This window comes from Molossus molossus, unplaced genomic scaffold (genome assembly GCF_014108415.1).
Source record: "Molossus molossus isolate mMolMol1 unplaced genomic scaffold, mMolMol1.p scaffold_m16_p_1, whole genome shotgun sequence".
Taxonomy (NCBI): Eukaryota; Metazoa; Chordata; class Mammalia; order Chiroptera; family Molossidae; genus Molossus; species Molossus molossus.
In genome coordinates, this window is record NW_023425344.1 from 157,633,911 (window position 1) to 157,652,509 (window position 18,599).

At 50.4% G+C, this 18,599-nt stretch overlaps 4 protein-coding genes across 4 annotated transcripts; 2 read left to right on the forward strand and 2 right to left on the reverse strand.

Annotated features, from left to right (window-relative positions):
- Positions 1–3,970: 3,970 nt before the first annotated feature.
- Positions 3,971–5,333, forward strand: FITM1 (fat storage inducing transmembrane protein 1). Its single transcript, XM_036279154.1, has 2 exons — positions 3,971–4,328; positions 4,694–5,333. Exons 1-2 carry the CDS (start codon positions 4,063–4,065, stop codon positions 5,304–5,306), a joined length of 879 nt encoding a protein of 292 aa, XP_036135047.1. The 5' UTR covers positions 3,971–4,062; the 3' UTR covers positions 5,307–5,333.
- A 3,011-nt stretch (positions 5,334–8,344) lies between these two features.
- PSME1 (proteasome activator subunit 1) lies at positions 8,345–11,065 on the forward strand. The gene is made up of 11 exons (XM_036261066.1): positions 8,345–8,476; positions 9,071–9,103; positions 9,247–9,309; positions 9,419–9,529; positions 9,617–9,659; positions 9,780–9,877; positions 10,133–10,201; positions 10,288–10,355; positions 10,460–10,514; positions 10,591–10,677; positions 10,856–11,065. The coding sequence occupies exons 1-11, from the start codon at positions 8,438–8,440 to the stop codon at positions 10,934–10,936; spliced, it is 747 nt and encodes a 248-aa protein (XP_036116959.1). The 5' UTR covers positions 8,345–8,437; the 3' UTR covers positions 10,937–11,065.
- EMC9 (ER membrane protein complex subunit 9) lies at positions 11,063–13,221 on the reverse strand. Its single transcript, XM_036261078.1, has 5 exons — positions 12,810–13,221; positions 12,588–12,664; positions 11,639–11,708; positions 11,454–11,548; positions 11,063–11,298 (listed from the first exon to the last, which is right to left on the reverse strand). Exons 1-5 carry the CDS (start codon positions 13,005–13,007, stop codon positions 11,118–11,120), a joined length of 621 nt encoding a protein of 206 aa, XP_036116971.1. The 5' UTR covers positions 13,008–13,221; the 3' UTR covers positions 11,063–11,117.
- Positions 13,222–14,558: 1,337 nt separating this feature from the next.
- On the reverse strand, positions 14,559–18,549 carry PSME2 (proteasome activator subunit 2). The gene is made up of 11 exons (XM_036268082.1): positions 18,435–18,549; positions 18,090–18,122; positions 17,590–17,652; positions 17,293–17,379; positions 17,158–17,188; positions 16,974–17,071; positions 15,618–15,686; positions 15,400–15,467; positions 15,169–15,223; positions 14,775–14,861; positions 14,559–14,682 (listed from the first exon to the last, which is right to left on the reverse strand). The coding sequence occupies exons 1-11, from the start codon at positions 18,480–18,482 to the stop codon at positions 14,602–14,604; spliced, it is 720 nt and encodes a 239-aa protein (XP_036123975.1). The 5' UTR covers positions 18,483–18,549; the 3' UTR covers positions 14,559–14,601.
- Between the last annotated feature and the right edge of the window lie 50 nt (positions 18,550–18,599).

Below are 18,599 nucleotides of genomic sequence, written 5' to 3' on the forward strand. Positions count from 1 at the left end.
AGGAAAAAATAAGAGATGTGTTTCCAAAACAATTTTAGTTTATTATTAATTATCAAAATGTGTGAAATGTTTGTTGTACTAATAATACATTTTATACTACTAACAATTATGCAAACTCAATCTAGATGAAATAAAATTTTAACTTTTAGGGCCTTATGAACACACAAAATGTTTAAAATGTAAATTTCAAATTGTATTTTTTTTTTGCAGCAAAGTGTGATCAATAAAAGATTTTCAAGAATAAAAACGTTAGAATAAGTTATTTGGGAGAAGTACAATGGCAATATAATTTTTGACTGTTAAGATCTCATCACCTGCCCAGCTGGTGTGGCTCAGTGGATTGAGCGATGTCCCATGGACTGAGAAGTCCCAGTTTGATTCCTGGTCAGGGCACATGCCCAGGTGCTGCCTTGATCCCCAGTAGGGAGTGTGCAGGAAGCAGCCAGTCGATGTTTCTATCTCTTTCTCCCTTCCTCTAAAAAATCAATAAAAACATATTTAAAAAAAAAAAAAAATCTGCTTTGGCCGGTTTTGCTCAGTGGTTAGAGCGTCGGCCTGCGGTCCAGAGAGACCAGGGTTCGGTTCCCGCTAAGGGCGCGTACCTCGGTTGCAGTTTGTCCCCGGCTCTGGTTGGTCGTGTGGGTGGCAGCCACTGGATGTGTCCCTTTCATGTTGATGTTTCTCTCTCTCCTCCCACTCTATCTGAACAAAAAAAATGGAAAAAAATGTCCTTGGGTGAGGATTAAAAAAAAAAAAAGAAAAGATCTCATTCCATTTTTTATATGGATAACAGTGAGGTATATAATCACAGTAGCGGTTTGGATTCCATTAGATATATTTAAAAGACTGATATAAATAGTGTTATTTTTTAAATGTCAGTATATACAATACACTGGAAATTATGTCCTTTGCAACTACTTAAAATTACAGTAAAAAACTTTTTGTCAACTTAAAAATGTGTGAGTGAGCGCTGGCCTGTTTTGCTCAGTGGTTAGAGCATTGGCCCACGGACCAGAGAGTCCCGGGTTCGGTTCCCATAAGGACACGTACCTCAGTTGCAGTTTGTCCCTGTGTGGGTGGCAACCGCTTCATATGTCTCTCTCGCATCGATGTTTCTCTCTCTCTCTTCCTCCCGCTCTATCTGAAAATAAATGCCCTTGGGTGAGGATAAAAAAATAAATAAAGAGCGACTTTAAAAAAAAGTGTGAGTGGGCCCAGCCAGTGTAGCTTGAGCATTGACTCATGCACCAGGAGGTTGATGGTTCGATTCCCAGTCAGGGCATATGCCCAGATTGTGAGCCTGATCCCCAGTGAGGGGCATACAGGAGAAGCCAGTTGATGTTCTCTCTCATCGATGTTTCTATCTCCTTTCCTCTCTCTCTAAAATCAAAAAAGAAAAACAAAATATTTTTTAAAATGTGTGAGTGGGCCCTGGCCTGTATGGTTTGAAGTGTCGCCCCATGCACTGAAAGGTCGCAGGTTCAATTCCCAGTCAGGTCACATACCTAGCTTTCAGGTTTGATCCCTAGTCGGGGCACGTATGGGATCTGTGTGTCTCACATCAATGTTTATCCCTCCCTCTATTTCTCTTGCTCTCGCTCTCACCCTCCCTCCTCTTCTAAAACCAATTTTTAAAAAAATGTGTGAGTGGTTCTGCAGGTCTTCATGTATAGGGTCTATAAACAGGAACTACACCACGGTATGGGCTTCAGGATCTGGAAGGAACCTGATTAGTTAGTTAATCCATCTTGATCAGTTTGCAGGTGAAGTGCTGAGGACCAAGGAGGGTTCGTTGTTTTCCCAGTCACACAACTGGGCCCAGAACCCGGATGCCCGTGCTTGCTCATTCCTTTCACTGCGTTGTGGATCTCCACTGTGCTTTGAGATCCCAACAACAGTTTTGTTTTGTTTTTATCCTCACCTGAGGACATTTTTCCATTTTTTGCTCAGATAGAGTGGGAGGGAGAGAGAGGAAGAGAGAGAGAGAGAAACATCAACGTGAAAGGGACACACCCAGTGGCCACCACCCGCATGACCAACCAGGGCCGGGAACAAACTGCAACTGAGTTACGCGCCCTTAGCGGGAACCGAACCCGGGTCTCTCAGGACCGCAGGCTGACACTCTAAACGCTCTAACCGCTGAGCCAAACCGGCCAGGGCCCAACACCAGTTTTGAGGAATGAGGAAGGAAGACAAAAAGAGATTGCTAAAACAGTTACTGAATAACAGGGATTTTGCTTATGTAGGTTGCTCTCTGCTCTGTGGCTCCAGCCCCAGTGGTCACGTTGGGAGAACAAGGCTTTTTTTTTTTTTTTTTTCCCAATCCTCACCTGAAGGTATTTATTTATTTGTTTGTTTGTTTGTTTTTTTATCCTCACCCGAGGACATTTTTTCGATATTTTGTTCAGATAGAGTGGGAGGGGGAGAGAGAGAGAGAGAAACATCGATGTGAAAGGGACACATCGAGTGGCTGCCACCCACACAACCCAACCAGGGCCAGGGACTAGCTGCAACCGAGGAACGTGCCCTTAGCGGGAACCGAACCCAGGTCTCTCTGGACCGCAGGCCGAGGTTCTAACCAATGAGCCAAACCGGCCAGGGCTGAGGATATTTATTTTTAAAGAGAGTGGGAGAGCCCTGGCCGGTTTGGCTCAGTGGTTAGAGCGTCGGCCCGCAGACCAGAGCGTTGGTTCCTGCTAAGGGCACGTGCCTCGGTTGCAGTTTGTCCTTGGCCCCAGTTGGGGTTATGTGGGTGGCAGCCAGTCGATGTGTCTCTCTCACATTGATGTTTCTCTCTCTTCCTCCCTCTCTCCCTCCCGCTCTATCTGAAGATAAATGCAAAAATGTCCTCGGGTGAGGATTTAAAAAAAAAAGAGAGAGAGAGAGAGGAAAGGTGGGGGAGAGAGAGAGAGAAACATTGGTGTGAGAGAGAAATGTTGATTGTTTCCTCCCATATGCACTCTGACTGGAGATCAAACCCACAACCTAAGTATGTGCCCTGATGGGGAATCAAACCCACAACCTTCTTGGTGTACGGGATGATGCTCCAACTAACTGAGCCACTCAACCAGGGTGGGAGGCCAAGTCTTGTGTGTGGCTGAGACAAAGGGTAATTGGTTAGAGGACACAACCTAAGGCTTCTATGGCTGGGGATTTTCCTTCTAGGTCTCCACCCCTGCTTCCCCATCACCTGGGACTAAACCTAATCTTTGGGTCTTTGAGAGTCCAGTCTGGGCCACCACCGTCTCATACAATGTGCCTTTTTCAGGATATTTGGATTTCATCTGTTGGCCATCATAATAAACATACCAAAGAAGTGTCTCCTTTAGATATGGTGTCTTATGCATTGTATAACCACAATGGTTTACACAGCAGCCCGGGGCCAAACTAGCCCCTCAGAGCCCCTCAGACCAGATGAGCTGGAGCTGAGCCAAGCCCGTGGGGTGGCAGTACCCTAAAGCAGATAGGCCTGATTGGACACAGTGTAGTACACAGTCATCTTGCTGCATGATCAGTGGTGGGCCCTTGTGTTCCAACCTGAGGAGAGAGACTGGACCTCACTGATGATGATGCAGACACAGACTTTTTAATAAATTCCAAGGTTTGGTTAGTTTTCTCTTTCTGAGCCCTGATTTCCCTGTAGATCAAACACCTAATAAAGTTGGGATGGAGTGGGGGTTTCTGGCTGACCAAACAAACAGGCAGACCCAAGCAGCCTGTGGTCAAAAACAACCTTGAACAGTAGGCCTGGCCAGAGACGTGAACTAGAACCTCGTTAGAGTTGGGGACACGGACCTAGAGGACCAAGGGGACACAACACTAATAGGAAAGGACACAGGCTGCAATCCAGACGCACACCCGAGGCTGGGACCCTGCTGACGTGGCAGCCCTCTGCCCTGGCCCCTGACTGCCCCCCGCCCCTCTCCCCCGCCTCCAGCTGCCAACAGGGCTCTGCTCTGTGTCTGCCACACCTGTCACTGCCTGTCCTTGTCCAGGGGGGGCCCCATCAGCCCCTCCTCAGCTGCCCAGCAGAGCAAGCGGTTAGTGGGGAGGGGAGGGAACATGGAGCGGGGGCCGGTGGTGGGGGCAGGGCTGGGGGCCAGGGCCCGAATCCGGGCGCTGCTGGGTTGCCTGGTCAAGGTGCTGCTCTGGGTGGCCTCTGCCTTGTTGTACTTTGGAAGTGAACAAGCCGCCCGCCTCCTGGGCAGCCCCTGCTTACGGCGCCTGTACCATGCCTGGTTGGCAGCAGTGGTCATCTTTGGGCCCCTTCTGCAGTTCCATGTCAACCCTCGGACTATCTTCGCCAGCCATGGAAACTTCTTCAACATGTGAGTCCATTCAAGGCCAGGGGCGCCGGCTCCCTACACTCTGGGATCCTAGCTCCTCCAGACTTCTGTCCTCCTGCCAGTCCAAATACTAAAAATAGGCTAGGAGGTTGAGGAGAAGGTCACAGGAGGGGGAGGGGGACAGCGTTGTGGGGGTACAGGGGAAGTCGGGAGCAAGGCTGAAGTGGAAATATGGACCCTAGAAGGCTGGATGGGCCTATAAGTGGATGGGAGTGGGGGATATAAGACCCAGGAAATAGCCAGTGATAAGATATGGGACTGGGGACAGAGAAGTGATGGGAACACAAACCGGAGTGGGGAGATGCGGCTGAGGGGTCTCATGAGCCTCCCCTCTTCTCTGCCCACAGAAAGTTTGTGAATTCCGCGTGGGGCTGGACATGCACCTTCTTGGGGGGCTTCGTGTTGCTGGTGGTGTTCCTGGCTACACGGCGAGTGGCAGTGACTGCTCGGCACCTGAGCCGGCTGGTGGTGGGGGCTGCCGTGTGGCGGGGGGCTGGCCGGGCCTTCCTGCTTATCGAGGACCTGACTGGCTCCTGCTTTGAGCCTCTGCCCCAGGGCCTGCTGCTCCACGAGCTACCTGACCGCCGCAGCTGCCTGGCAGCTGGCCACCAGTGGCGAGGCTACACGGTCTCCTCCCACACCTTCCTGCTCACCTTCTGCTGCCTGCTCATGGCCGAGGAAGCAGCAGTATTTGCTAAGTACCTGGCCCATGGGCTGCCCGCTGGCGCGCCCCTGCGTCTCGTCTTCCTGCTCAACGTGCTGTTACTGGGCCTCTGGAACTTCTTGCTGCTCTGTACCGTCATCTATTTCCACCAGTATACTCACAAGGTGGTGGGTGCTGCAGTGGGTACCTTTGCCTGGTACCTCACCTATGGCAGCTGGTATCATCAGCCCTGGTCTCCAGGAAGCCCCGGCCATGGGCTTTTCCCTCGCCCCCACTCCAGCCGCAAGCATAAATGAAAGAAAGAAAGGCATACCAGACCTGGCTCTGGCCCCTCTCATCATTAGGTTGGGGGACCTGGAAAGGGTGGGAGGATAAAAAGAGAGGCTGAAAAATATAAATAAATAAATAAATAAATAAATAAATAAATAAATAGGCCGGTGGTCACTGATGTTCCTCAGCCATTCACTGCTATCATCAACCTTGAATGTCCTTAGTTATGCTTGATGACCATTTCTCCTGCTATCCTTTCAGTCTCCTAGTCCTTGCAGACTTTGAGCTATCTCAGGCTCTGATGTCAAGGAATGGCACTGCTAGGACAGGTAACAGTGCCCTTAGGTATGGGCAGCATTCCCACTGAGTAGGTGCTCCATCTCCAGGCTGTTGGTTCATTTTCTCTGCCTCTTCCACTGAATTCCACCTTTGATTTCCTCAGGGGCCTGCCCCTGTAGGGACCCTTTCTACCCTGTTTTCCCCATAGGGGTCCATGTGTGCTCATTTATTTAACAGATCTTTATTGAACCAAGCATAGTTCCATGCTATGTGAATAAGAAGGACAAGGTTTTTGCTGCTTGGGGGTTATGGGTTGGTTGCTGGGGGAGGCAACAATATTTGTGTAAACACAAATAACAATAGCAAACATTTGTTTTGTGCTTACTCTGTGCCAGGTACCATTCTAAGTGTCCATAAGTTCTTTATATAAATTAACACATTTAGCTCTGGCCAGTTTGGCTCAGCGGTTAGAGCGTCAGCCTGCAGTTCAGAGAGACCCGGGTTCGGTTCCTGCTAAGGGCATGTACCTCGGTTGCAATTTGTCCCCGGCCCTAATTGGGTTGTGCGGGTGGCAGCCACTCGATGTGTCCCTTTCACGTCGATGTTTCTCTCTTTCTCTTCCTCTCTCTCCGTCCTACTCTATCTGAACAAAAAATGGAAAAATGTCCTCAGGTGAGGATAAAACAAAAACAAAAAATAAATAAATAAATTAACACATTTAGCCCTCACACTATGAAGTAGGTCAGGTAGTGTTTCCATTATACAGTTGGGAAAACAGAAACACAGGGCAAATAACTTGTTCACGGCTAATAAATATCAGAATGAGGATTATAAACCCAGGTATGTCTTTAAATCGAGGATAAGCAAATTGCAGCCCTCCTGTGGCCAGTTTTTGTATTGCCTTATTGCTAAGAATAGTCCTTTTATTTATTTATTAGAGAGAGAGAGAAACATGGATTTGTTGTTCCACTTATTTATGCATTCATTGGTTGGTGCTTGTATATGCCCTGACCAGGAATCAAACCCACAACTTTGGTGTATCAGGACGACGCTCTAACCAACTGAGCTACCCTGCTAGGACGCTAAGAATGGTTCTTACATTTTTTTAAGGTTGAAAAAAATTAAAGAATATTTCATGAGCCCTGGCTGGTTTGGCTCAGTGGTTGGAGCGTCAGCCTGCGGACCAGAGTCCTGGGTTCGGTTCCCACTAGGGGCATGTACCAAAAAATAAAATAAAAAGAATATTTCATGATATGTGAAAATTACATGAAATTTAAATTCAGGTGTCCATAAAGTTCTTTTTTTTATCCTCACCAGAGGACATTTTTGCATTTATCTTCAGACAGAGCAGCTGGTAAAGAAGGAGGAAGAAAGAGAGAACTCACATCAACTGGTTGCCACTTGCACAACCCCAACCCGGGCCGAGGACGAACTGCAACCGAGGTACGTACCCTTAGAGGGAACCAAACCCTGGTCTCTCTGGTCTGCGGGCCAGTGCTCTAATCGCTAAGGCATACTGGCCAGGGCCAATGTCCATAACATTTTATTGGAACTTAGCCACACTAATTCATTTAGGTATAGCTACTTATCTGCTACGCCGGCAAAGTTGAGTGCTGTAGTTCCTACAGACACTATACAGACCAGAAAGCCTAAAATATTTACCATCTGGCCTTTTACAGAAAAGGTTTGCCAACCCTGGTCTAAACCACACTATTCTCCAAAAATAAACTGATATCAGAGACATGTGCTATGAATGTACTAAAAACAGGCTGCTCTGTAAGAGAGAAACTTGGAGGGAGGTACTTTGTAAAAGATGATGGAAAGAGTTCTCTCTGAAGAAGTGACATTTGAGCTAAGAAAGGAATGACAACATGAGGCAGGGGAAGAGTATGTCCGATGAAGGGATTAGCCAGGGCAAATACCCTGACACAGGAAGGATGTGACACTGACAACAAATGAAAAGCCAATTATTTGCAAGTGTAATGAAAGGGGCAGAAAGCAGTAAAAAGTGAAGTTGATTGGCAACAGATGCCAGCCTGTTCAGGCAGACCTTTGGATTTCAGGAAAGCCCTTTGGATTTCATTCTAAGGTCAACAGGAAACAGAAAGATCTAATCAAGAAAGAGCCAGATCCTGCTGCTGTGTGGAGAGCGGGTTACAGAGGACTCGAGTTCACACAAGGGTCAGGAGAGCTGACTGGGGTCTGGGTTGGGGTTGGGGTGGCACCAGCGTCTGAATGTCACTGCATGGGTCAGAGGATGCCGGTGGAGCCAGGGACCCAGTCGGGCAGGGCTAGGGAAGAGAGGTCAGGTTTGCTCCACAGATAAGGAAAGATGAAAGAGCACCAGATAAGGCTTATCACTATCCCAGGGCCAGCAGATGAAGAAGAGAGCTAGTGGGGAGTCAGGAGGCAGAGAGATGGGGGGCGCAAGTCCAAAAGTGGGCACTGGCCGGGTGGAGGGAGTGCGGGCCTCCTGAAGCCAAGAGGCGACAATCAGAACACACAGGAGGGAGGGGAGGGAGGAGGTGGGGCGTCGAGAGCTGGGCGGAGGCAGAAGGCGGGGAGTCGAGAGGCTGCAGGAGGCGAGGAGGCGGGGCGTCGAGAGGGGGGAGGTGGGACGGCGGCGGGGCGAGGAGAGCGGTGGAAACGCTCCGCTCGGGCTCTAGGGGGAGCCCCGCCTGAGCCGCCTTCCTCGCACGCCCCCCTCACCCCACCCCCACCCGGCCGCCGCCTCCTTTCTGGCCTGTCCCCGCCTCCTCCTGGGCCTCGGCTCCGCTACTCAGGAAGGCGGTGCGGTTGCGCGCGCTGCTTTCGCTTTCCCTTCCCGGCGCCCGAGCTCGCTCCTCGTGCGACCCCAGGCCCCCCGCCCGCCCCGGCCATGGCCACGCTCAGGGTCCAGCCTGAAGCCCAAGCCAAGGTGAGCGCTGCGGGTTCGAGGAAAGGCCCATTAGGAAGGCGTGGCGCCGAAAGGCTGAGGGCATAGGTGGTCCGCCCCCCAGCTCCCCGGACACTTGTGGGGTCAGTCGTCGAGCCCGAGTGAGCCTCCCTGCCGGAGCCCCTGAGCCCCGGGCGACCGGCGGAGTTCACCTGCCGGGAGAGGGGAGGCGGCCGAGGTTCAGCGGGGTGAGGTGAAGCGGAGAGCTGGCGTGGAGTGAAGTCCGCTGGCCCGGCGCCGGGCCCACACACAGGCGTGTTGCGGGGCCTTCCCCTGCCACCTCATTGCCTTTCCAACGGGGAGGGCCCCGGAGCCCACTCCACAGGGCACCCCGTCCCTGCCCTGTCGCAGAAGGCTCTTACACCTCTCCTTACGCTGCCCAGGAGACCCGAGGAATCTGTTCTCACTTGAACCACTCGCCCTTCGCCACCAGGAATGTTCTCATCCCCCCAATCCAGCCCCACTGGGATCCACTCCACCCTTCCCCTGGCCAGGCCCTACACAACCCTAAGGGAACAGTACTCAGATGAACTGGCCGTAAAGCCAGGTGTCTGAAAGGCTGCCTGTGTCCCACAGGTGGATGTGTTCCGTGAAGACCTGTGTACCAAGGTAAGATCTGCCCCATCAGCATCCATCCCTACTCAGTTCCCACTGCTTGCCCTTCTTTGCTGGGCAGCCTCAGCCCTGCTTACTGCCTAGGAAGGGTATTTGATTCTGACCTGCATCTTCCTCCACCCCTACCTCACTCACAGACAGAGAACCTGCTTGGGAGCTACTTCCCCAAGAAGATTTCTGAGTTGGATGCATTTTTAAAGGTACTGGGGCTGAGCAGGGAGCTAAAGAGTAGGGGCCAAGGAGAGTCTGGGAGCCATGTGAGGTGAGAGGGATGTCCTTGCCTCCAGCCTTCCTCCTACCCTGTGCCAGGAGCCAGCTCTCAATGAAGCCAACCTGAGCAATCTGAAGGCCCCGCTGGACATCCCAGTGCCTGATCCAGTCAAGGAGAAAGAGAAGGAGGAGCGGAAGAAACAGCAGGAGGCAAGCCAGAAGAGCTGGGAGGAGGGACCCAACAATGGGGAAAATTAGTCTTAGACCTGACTCCCAAGACCACTTCCTTCCCTGCAGAAAGAAGATAAGGATGAAAAGAAGAAAGAAGATGAAGACAAAGGTACCACTATGGTGGGAAGAGTCTTGAGTCTCATCTCCCAGGAGCTCCTCCTGAAGGATTCCTCTTCCCTACCTCTCACTCAGTTCCAGCCATGTGACTGACCTACTGCCCACTTTCTAGGTCCTCCCTGTGGCCCAGTGAACTGCAATGAGAAGATTGTGATCCTCCTGCAGCGCCTAAAGCCTGAGATTAAGGATGTCATTGAGCAGCTTAACCTGGTGAGCTCTCCCACTTCACTTCCACCTCCAGGCTTTAGGTCAAACCTTTTGCCTTCTTTAGCTCCTGCCATTTAAGGCATGGCACCTGCCAGGTCTTGGCAGGAGAGGGCACAGCCAGTGAAGCCAGTTTAGGCTCTGGGGCTCAAGATGGACTTGGCATACCTCCATCCAAAGTGGGCAGGAAGCAAGGAAGGACAGGAAATTTGGAATTGGGTTGAGGGCTGATGTGGCTTTGATGCCATTCTCTCCTCCCAGGTCACCACCTGGTTGCAGCTGCAGATACCTCGGATTGAGGATGGAAACAATTTTGGAGTGGCTGTCCAGGTTAGAGCACTGTCTCACTCCTCCACCCTTCTTACCTCTCTAGTCCATGCTGTTTTCCACTTTCCCCCCTTGCATTCTTTCCCCAGGAGAAGGTGTTTGAGCTGATGACTGCCCTTCACACCAAGCTGGAAGGATTCCATACTCAAATCTCCAAGTGAGTGTCTGCCCAACTGCACCTGCATGCACACTCTGTCTTTGGCTTGGATAGAGGCTTGGGCTCTCTCCTTCTCCCACTCCACACCCTTCTATTACCCACAGGTATTTCTCTGAACGGGGTGATGCTGTGACCAAAGCAGCCAAGCAGCCCCATGTGGTAGGTGAGACCCAGGTCGGGGTGCATGGGGGGGAAGGACATGTTTGAAGTCAGCCCTAACCCAGGTCTCCCACAGGGTGATTATCGGCAGCTGGTACATGAGCTGGATGAGGCAGAGTACCGGGATATCCGGCTGATGGTCATGGAGATCCGAAACGCTTATGTGAGGAAGATAGGGTGGGGAAGGTGTGGGCAGAGGAAGCTTTCCCAGGCCACCCATCCCCTGACCCTGCAGGCTGGGGGTGAAGGGTGGCAAAGCTCGGTCTCTTGACAAGGTTAGAAATGAGGCACAGAGCCACTGGGGACTTATGGCTGATCCCCATTCCTCCCTGGCCCTATAGGCTGTGTTATATGACATCATCCTGAAGAACTTTGAGAAGCTCAAGAAGCCCAGAGGAGAAACAAAGGGAATGATCTATTGAGAGTCTCCTCTTACACTGTGATCGGACCAGCAGACACCTTCCAGACTTTGTCTCACTTTCTGCCTTTTGAGGTTTCTCCCTTACCTTGCCTCTTAGGCACAATAAATATAGTCATAATGGTACCCATCAGCTCAAGTCTCTTTATTGGATCCTGACACACACACACCGCTCTGGCCCTTGCTCAGGCATTTCCGTTGGCGGGACCAACCCACTGGGTGATTTTGATATTGAGCTGCTGGTTGGTCCAGTCCTGCCGGATGTCATCAAGATGGCAGTCAAAGTCCACAAGGTGCTGGTGGGCCCGGCTCTCCAGTAGTGCTCCCACCATCTGCCTTGACTCTTCCCAGTCCCTCCACATCACTCTGAAATAATAACCATCATGGAGGTCAAAGTCAGCAGGCAGTGGGGCCAGACATATAACAGAGGTTAGGTCTAGAGAACGACCCTTGGGGCAGGACCAAGGACAGAGGCACAGGCACTGTGGATTTCCAAGAGGTAAAGGGAATGAGGCACTCACAAGTTCTTGTCCTTGGGGACCCAGCAGAGACCATGATTCTCCAGAACGATGACTGGGGGCACATGAGGCTGAGACACCAGTTTCTGATTATCCAACTGTGTGGACAAGGAAGGGCAGGTGAGGGTTTCAAGGATCCCCTTTCCTACTTTCTTTCCAATCCCCCTTTCTCCAAAGCTAAGCCTCACCATAATAAGTACTGCATCAGGGAAGAATTCTGCAATCCGCCCAGCAATTTTCAGGGCCAGGGGCCCAGGGCTGTGTAGAAGGAAGATCAGAGGAATGAGGAGCCGACTGGAGAGACCCCGTCCATCTGAGCTGCCTCCCAGGTCTCACAGACATGGATACAGTGACTGCCTTTCCCTGTAGTTAACCTGGGGGGTTCAGGTCTGCTTGATGCTTCATGCAGGACTGCTTGATGCTTGAATACTGTGAGAAACAGGTGCTCAGACACTGCTGGTGAGAGTGGAAATCAAAGGTGGTCTTCTTGGGAGTAATTTGACATAACCATCCAAATTTAAACTGTATACTATACATATGCTGACCCAGAAATTCCACTTATAAAGAAGTTACTATAATAACAGCAGTCTATAATAAAAAATTAGAAACAATCTCAATGTCCATTATAGGTATTAAATAAATCATGGTACATCCTTATTCATATTACAAAGCCTTAGCATAAGGTAGATCTTGGTGTAGAGATTGAAAGATGTCAGATATTTATTAAATAGGTGAAAAGCAAATTACAAAACAGTATGTGTACTTTAATCCAAATACATAATTAATATATAAGTAGGTAGTATTTTCTACTTATAGAAACTTTGTTTTAAGTTGCTGGTTAGGCTTCCTATGTTCTTTTAGCAGTTTATGGGGAGCACCTCGGTTAAAACAAGTGTCAGCCTTTTCTTACTGATACACAGTTGTCTTCCCCACCCCCACCGCAGCTCCTCCAGAGTGTCTTTATATTTCTTTCTATATCCTCACTCCAGTACCCAGCCTCATGCCTGGTGTACAGTCCCTGCTCCTAAGTGTTTGATTAAAGAAATATGGAAATAATGACCAAGAGGGATTCTCTTGACACCATCTCCAACCCCTCCCCATAACCCTTAGCCTCCTGCCCCTGGCTACCCCACTCACCTTTGGTCATCGAGAGCTGCATTGGCATGATAGTACCCAGCCACTACCAGACCGGCCTGCACGCCCCACACATCCACCTGTCGTGGGAAAGGGGCCATCAGTAACTAACTCGAGCCACCCGCCCTGTGGGTGTACACTGCTGCTCGAGGCCGGGGATGGGCTTGGCCTAGGGGTGTAAGGGGGGGGGGGTCGTGGGGGTTGGTGGCCGTCCAGCGGCGGCACCTGGTTGAGGGCGACCTCCAGCATGACGGACAGGGCCAGGTGGCTGTGGAACAGGGGCACACAGTCGGTGAGGCACAGGCATTCTCCCGATTGCGGCGCCGGCGCCAACAACAACCCGTTGATTGCGGCGTGCGGGTACCGGGCGGCGTGCAGGCACATCTTCACGTAGGCCCGGGCCGAGATCTCCACCTCCCCCATGGAGAACCGGGCCCCAGCTCGCGTCCGCGAAGCTTCCTCCAGCGCCCCGGCACCCTCCCTGGCCCTTCCTCGTGCCCCCTCACTTAGGTTCGGTGGTAACCCTGACTCGACTCGAAAGCACCTCGGCTCCTGAGCCTAGCCCCAACCCAGCTTGGAACGCAGGCGGTGCGGATTGCATGCTGCAGCACCGCGCTCCTCCTCCGCCCGCCCACAGGGGGCGGCCGCAGATCTGCACCAGTCTCAGGCACCAAGAGGCCGCTGCTCCAAGTCCGACCAGCTTCTAGAGTACTGCCCACATGGTGTTCTTTGATAGGCTTAGAGGTTCTCATTATGCCCAATCACCGGCCTCGTCCAAACCTTGCCCCACCTTTGTCTCCGGCAGAGTGGAAAGAACCTACAACTGTAAAGGAGAGAGAACTGGCTGCACGCTGATTGGTTAGCCTACTCGTCTTCTGGTCGTGATTGCAGAATGGCTTTTTCTGTTACCTGTGCCACCCGCCTCCAAAAGCCCCGCAGAGCCAGTGCAGTGCGCGCCCCAGGTTCTGTCCTGGAGCGGTAGGTCTTTGAATTTAGTAACGCCCCGGACTACCTTGCTCCTACTATCGAATGGATTTATACTCTAGATCGGCTCTTCCACTTAATAAGCCATGCTACCTTTTCAACTACAGGTTATCTGGCCCTTGGTGTCCTTGATATAATATTTGCATAAATAAAGACAGCAATTGGCTGGAGGATACAATAAATATGACAAAAAAGTACAGACCCATCCTTCCCATAATGTCCTGTGGTGTAATTTCCTTCATCATACTGCCTTGGGAGTGTTTTTTTTTTTTTTTTCCCTCCCAATCATTGAGAAGGAATCCAACCATTAACCGGTAATTCTTCCAGTGAAAACTCATTCTTTCTCCAGGCTTGCTCTGAGGTGATGAAGTGATGAAAGGCGTTTCCTTTCTTCATTCCCTGACCCCAACCACAGAGCTTTCCTTTTGTCTGTCCAAAGCCTGATCCTTCCTATAAGGGCTCTGCCTAAATGCCATCTCTTCCAGGAAGCACTCATGAGACACCCTCCCACCCACACACCCCAGATGGAAATAATCTTGTGAAAATCCCAAATACAGGTTATCTTTATGGCCTTCATGGCATGTAACAGTTTCTACCCTGTTCTTTAGGATAACTTTTTCTTTTCCTTTATTAATTTTAGAGAGAGAGGAAGAAGGAGAAATAGAAACATCCATGAGAACATTGATTGGCCACCTCCTGCACGCCGCGCCCCCCCCGCCCCCCCCCCCCCCCCCCGGATTGGGTCCACAACCTGGGTACGTACCCTGACCTGGAATCAAACCAGAGACATCTTGGTGCATGGGTCGATGCTCAACCACTGAGCCACACCAGCCGGGCTAGGATGATTTCTTAAGAACAGGATGGGCATCTAATTCATTTTTGTCTTCCTGGAACACCCTCCCTTTCCCACCACTACATTCACATTCAGTGTTTGGACAAAAGTGGCACTCAGTAAATGGTTTCTGAATGAATGACACACACCAGAGATAATCCATACAAAGTACTGGTAATTTATTTCCCTCTAGCCATGGGCTCAGTACATAGATGGCTTCTCTTCACCCTTTGGGTTGACAATTTTCTCCAGGTTGCTGCTGATGATATGATAAAGCTCAGCCTGGAAGAAGGCCAGAAGGACAGCTGTCAGGTTCTTGGCTTTTCCTCTGTACCCCCCTATCCAACCTCCTTAGGGGGTTACTCCACACTCACATAGAAAGCCCTCAGGTCCAGCACCATGGCCCTGAGCTCCCCATAGGCTGCCTCATCTCGCTCATGCACCAGGGCCCGGTAATCCATCTGGGATGTGGAAGGCAAAGTTGAGTCAGTTCCATGGGAAGTTGGGACATAGTCTGATTTCCTCATATAGGGAATAGGTAACTTGAGGATGATCCCTTCTCAGCATCAAGAAATGGGACTCACACAGGACCAAACAAAAAAAGGGTCAATGTTTTTGAAACCCAAATCAGTTTTCCTAGGCAATTCTTTGGCCTTAATATTCCCCACATTGGGAAGATCATAAACAAGACAAAGAGGACCTCTATCCCCTTTCCTGACCCCACCCCCAGGCAGCCTCAGCTGAAAGGCTGGTGGACAATCCACTCACTACATGGGTCTCCTTAGAGGCCTTGGCCACAGCATCCCCGCGTTCTGAGAAGTACCTGCCGGAAGCAAGGGGAGTAACCACAGGAATGGGCATTTAGAGAGATATATTCCCTCAGACCCTTACCAAAACTCCCCACCACTCTGATGGGACTGCCCAGCTTTGGGAGTCCCAAAAAATGTTGCCACAGCCCCATCCCCCTCAACCCTATGCTGGCCTTCCAGCTGTCCTCACTTGGAAATGGTCGTCTGGAAGGCTTCTACTTTGGTCTTGACCGCATTCACCCTCTCCAACACCTTCTCCTGCAGTGACAAGAGGTGAGAGGCAAAGAAAACTTAATCTCTTCTCTCCTTCACTCACCATTTCCTCTTCCTCCTAGTTATGTCTAGCTCCTATCCTTCACTCCCCAAGTCTCTCTTCACTCTTAATGTTCTCCCACACCCTTTTCTTACCTGGATTGCCACCCCAAAGTCATTTCCATCCTCAATCTTAGGGATCAGGTGCTGGATCCATGTGATCACCTATGTGAAAAGGTATGGAGGAATCATTCAACAAACTTACTGGATTCTTCCTAATTCTGCTACTTCCTAATAATGGAGATATATATATTGTTAATCCTCACCCGAGGATATCTTTCCATTAATTTTTAGATAGAGTGGAAGGGAGGGAGGGAGAAAGAGAAACACTGATGTGAGAGAGACACATCTATTGGTTGCCTCCTGCATGACCCCAGTCGGTGCCAGGATTAAACTTGCAACCCAGGCATGTGCCCTTGACTGAGAATCAAATCTTCGACCCTTCAGTCCATGGGCCGATGCTCTAACCACTGAGAAAACCAGCCAGGGCTAATAATGCTATATTTAAAAATTTTTTTTTTCTTTATTGATTTTAGAGAGAGATAGAAACATCGATGAGCCCTGGCCAGTTTGCTTCAGCGGTCAGAGCATCGGTCTGCGGTCCAGAGAGACCCAGGTTCACTTCCCATTAAGGGCGCGTACCTCGGTTGCAATTTGTCCCCGGCCCTGGTTGGTTGTGCGGGTGGCAACCATTCGATGTGTCCCTTTCACGTCGATGTTTCTCTCTCTTTCTTCCTCTCTTTCCCTCCCACTCTATCTGAACAAAAAAATGGAAAAATGTCCTTGGGTGAGGATTAAAAAAAAAAGAAAGAAACATCAATGAGAGAGAACACTGACTGGCCACCTTCTGAATGCCCCCTCACTGGGGATTTGGCCCAAAACCTGGGCATGTGCCCTGACCGGGAATCGAACCAGCAGCATCTTGGTGCATGGGTTGATACTCAACCACTGAGTCACACTGGCTGGACACTGTTATATTTAATTGAACATTTATTATGTGCCAAGCACTGTGCTATGTATTACACATCTCATTTAATCTTTCAAGTTATATATTCTTAGTATACCTACTTAACAGATGAAAAAACCGAGTTATAGAACATCGAAGTAACTTACTTAAGGTAACCAGCTAGGTAAGTGATAGAATCATGATTTGAACCAGGCAGTCTTCCTCTAGGGACCCAAACTCTTAAATCAACTTACTGTATTATAGCACCTGCACTATGTACCTGGTATAGCAGTGGGTTCTGAGGTTATGGAAATGGATACGACACAGTCTCTGATTTCAGGGATACCACTGTGATATCAGAGATCTAGCAGAACAAAAAGTATCTAAACCCATGTCACAGAAGGAAGTTTCCTATTTCAGGAGTGAAATGAAGGACTTGTATTTTTTGGACTCCAGGGGCTGGCCTGGCTTGTCTTCTCTTTCTATTTCTCAGTTCCCAGGCTTACCAGAATACATTTTTCTTTGAGAGTCCAGACTTCTGGCTTAACCAGGGCAAGCAGGGCCAGGAGCTTCTCATTCCCAGGAAGAAAGCCACACTTAGGGACTGTGAAAAAGAGGGGATTTAGGCCCCTTCTCACCCAGCAGTCACTGTGCCGCTTCCCTTTTCCTAGCCACCCCTTCTTCTCTTACCTTCTTTCTTCTCCTGCTTATCTGTTTCCATCTAAAGTAGAAAGAGGAAAAGTAGCTTCAGCAAAGTAATAGAGGTTGGAGAGCCATCATCTTCACTGGGTTTATAGTCTAAGCCCTAGAACCTGAGTGCCTCACCTCATCATCTTTGGGTGGGGGGTCTGGAATAGGGATGTCCAGTGGGGCTCGGAGAGAGGTCAGGTCAGCCACGTTGAGAGAGTCTTCCTGCACAGAGTTTACTGTCAGGGCTGCCCAACATTCCCTCCACACATTCCACTTGCCCTCTTCCTCCCAACCTAGGCTCAGGCCTCACACCATCATAAAGTTTTTAGTCCACCACTCACAACTGCATACTGAGCCCAGTTGTTAGTTACAGAGGGTGGGTGGAGATGACGGAGGTCATGGGATGGAGCAACAGGGGTCCACACTACTCACTTGCAAGAGCTGATTCAGGTGTATGATTTTCTGCGGCAAGAATCTGTAGAGGAATTCCTCAGCCTGTGGGTTATATTGCAAGGGTGGGGAATCACAGAAGACACTCAGTGAGATGTTTGAGAAGTGGGACTGAAAGGGCCCTTGAAAATTATTGAATCCAAGACCTACAAATGAGGGAACTGAAGCCCTGAAAAGATAAGGGACTTGCCCAAGCTGGGAAGTGGCAGAACCAAGGTTAGGACTGTGGCATTCCTGCTTCAGGACCACAGCGTTTCCCTCCACACCAAAAGAGGGGAGAGAAATGGCAGAAGTGGGGAAAGTATTAAGAGGTATTTAATTAAAGGTAGAGATCAATAATTAGGAGCTTATCTTGGGTGAAGGCTTGATAAAGGAAGTAGGGCTCAGGTCTAGGGTGGGTTTGGGTGGCTCTCTGAGAAGTTGTGACCTTTAATTATTGGTTTAAGATTCTGGGTCAAATCGCTTGAATCCGGAAAACTTACCTCCTGGAAAAGATTTTGCCTGAAGACGTCCACCTGCACAGAGCAGTACCCGGATGTTGGTTAAGGGTCTCAATTGTCAAGAGTAAGATCCCACCCCCAAAGGAATGCCCTCCAACTTGGCTCTGGCCTTTCCCACCACAAGCCAGATTTCCCTGGAAATCTGCATGCTCAGTGCAGAGACAGGCCAGAGGGCAGGAATCTGGGAATCCCCGGGCAGAAGTGAAAGCACTAAAGAGAGAGGTTGGGGTAGCCCTCTGGCACGGCCTTGGTCCCCTGGAGCACCCAGCTTGGTCTCTAACCAAGAGAGCTCCCCGGCCCCCTCCTAGCCTCCCGGTCCCCCGTTACCTGTTTGCGGGCTTCTCCGCTCAAGCGCACCCCACAAGGCTTGGCCATGCTGCTCCAGTTGCTAAATCTCGAGTCTCCCGGCTCGCCTCCTGGGCTTTCGCTTTCACTCCCCACATCCAGGCCCGCCCCCCTTGGCCCCGCCCCCTACCCTCTTTCCCCCTCCCC

Bases quoted from the DNA above. Each gene is read 5' to 3' on its own strand.
- PSME2 (XM_036268082.1), bottom strand. From the start codon at position 18,482: ATGGCCAAGCCTTGTGGGGTGCGCTTGAGCGGAGAAGCCCGCAAACAG. The intron at 18,123-18,434 runs GTAACGGGGGAC...TGCTCTGTGCAG, and splicing joins GCGGAGAAGCCCGCAAACAG to GTGGACGTCTTCAGGCAAAA. The intron at 14,862-15,168 runs GTGAGTGGATTG...TCCACATCCCAG, and splicing joins CCTCTAAGGAGACCCATGTA to ATGGATTACCGGGCCCTGGT.
- EMC9 (XM_036261078.1), bottom strand. From the start codon at position 13,007: ATGGGGGAGGTGGAGATCTCGGCCCGGGCCTACGTGAAGATGTGCCTG. The intron at 11,709-12,587 runs GTGAGTGGGGTA...CCTTCTACACAG, and splicing joins GCAGCTCTCGATGACCAAAG to CCCTGGGCCCCTGGCCCTGA. The intron at 11,549-11,638 runs GTGAGGCTTAGC...TTGTCCACACAG, and splicing joins CTGATGCAGTACTTATTATG to TTGGATAATCAGAAACTGGT.
- PSME1 (XM_036261066.1), top strand. From the start codon at position 8,438: ATGGCCACGCTCAGGGTCCAGCCTGAAGCCCAAGCCAAG. The intron at 9,660-9,779 runs GTACCACTATGG...CCCACTTTCTAG, and splicing joins GAAAGAAGATGAAGACAAAG to GTCCTCCCTGTGGCCCAGTG. The intron at 10,356-10,459 runs GTGAGTGTCTGC...TATTACCCACAG, and splicing joins TTCCATACTCAAATCTCCAA to GTATTTCTCTGAACGGGGTG.
- FITM1 (XM_036279154.1), top strand. From the start codon at position 4,063: ATGGAGCGGGGGCCGGTGGTGGGGGCAGGGCTGGGGGCCAGGGCCCGA. The intron at 4,329-4,693 runs GTGAGTCCATTC...CTCTGCCCACAG, and splicing joins CATGGAAACTTCTTCAACAT to AAAGTTTGTGAATTCCGCGT.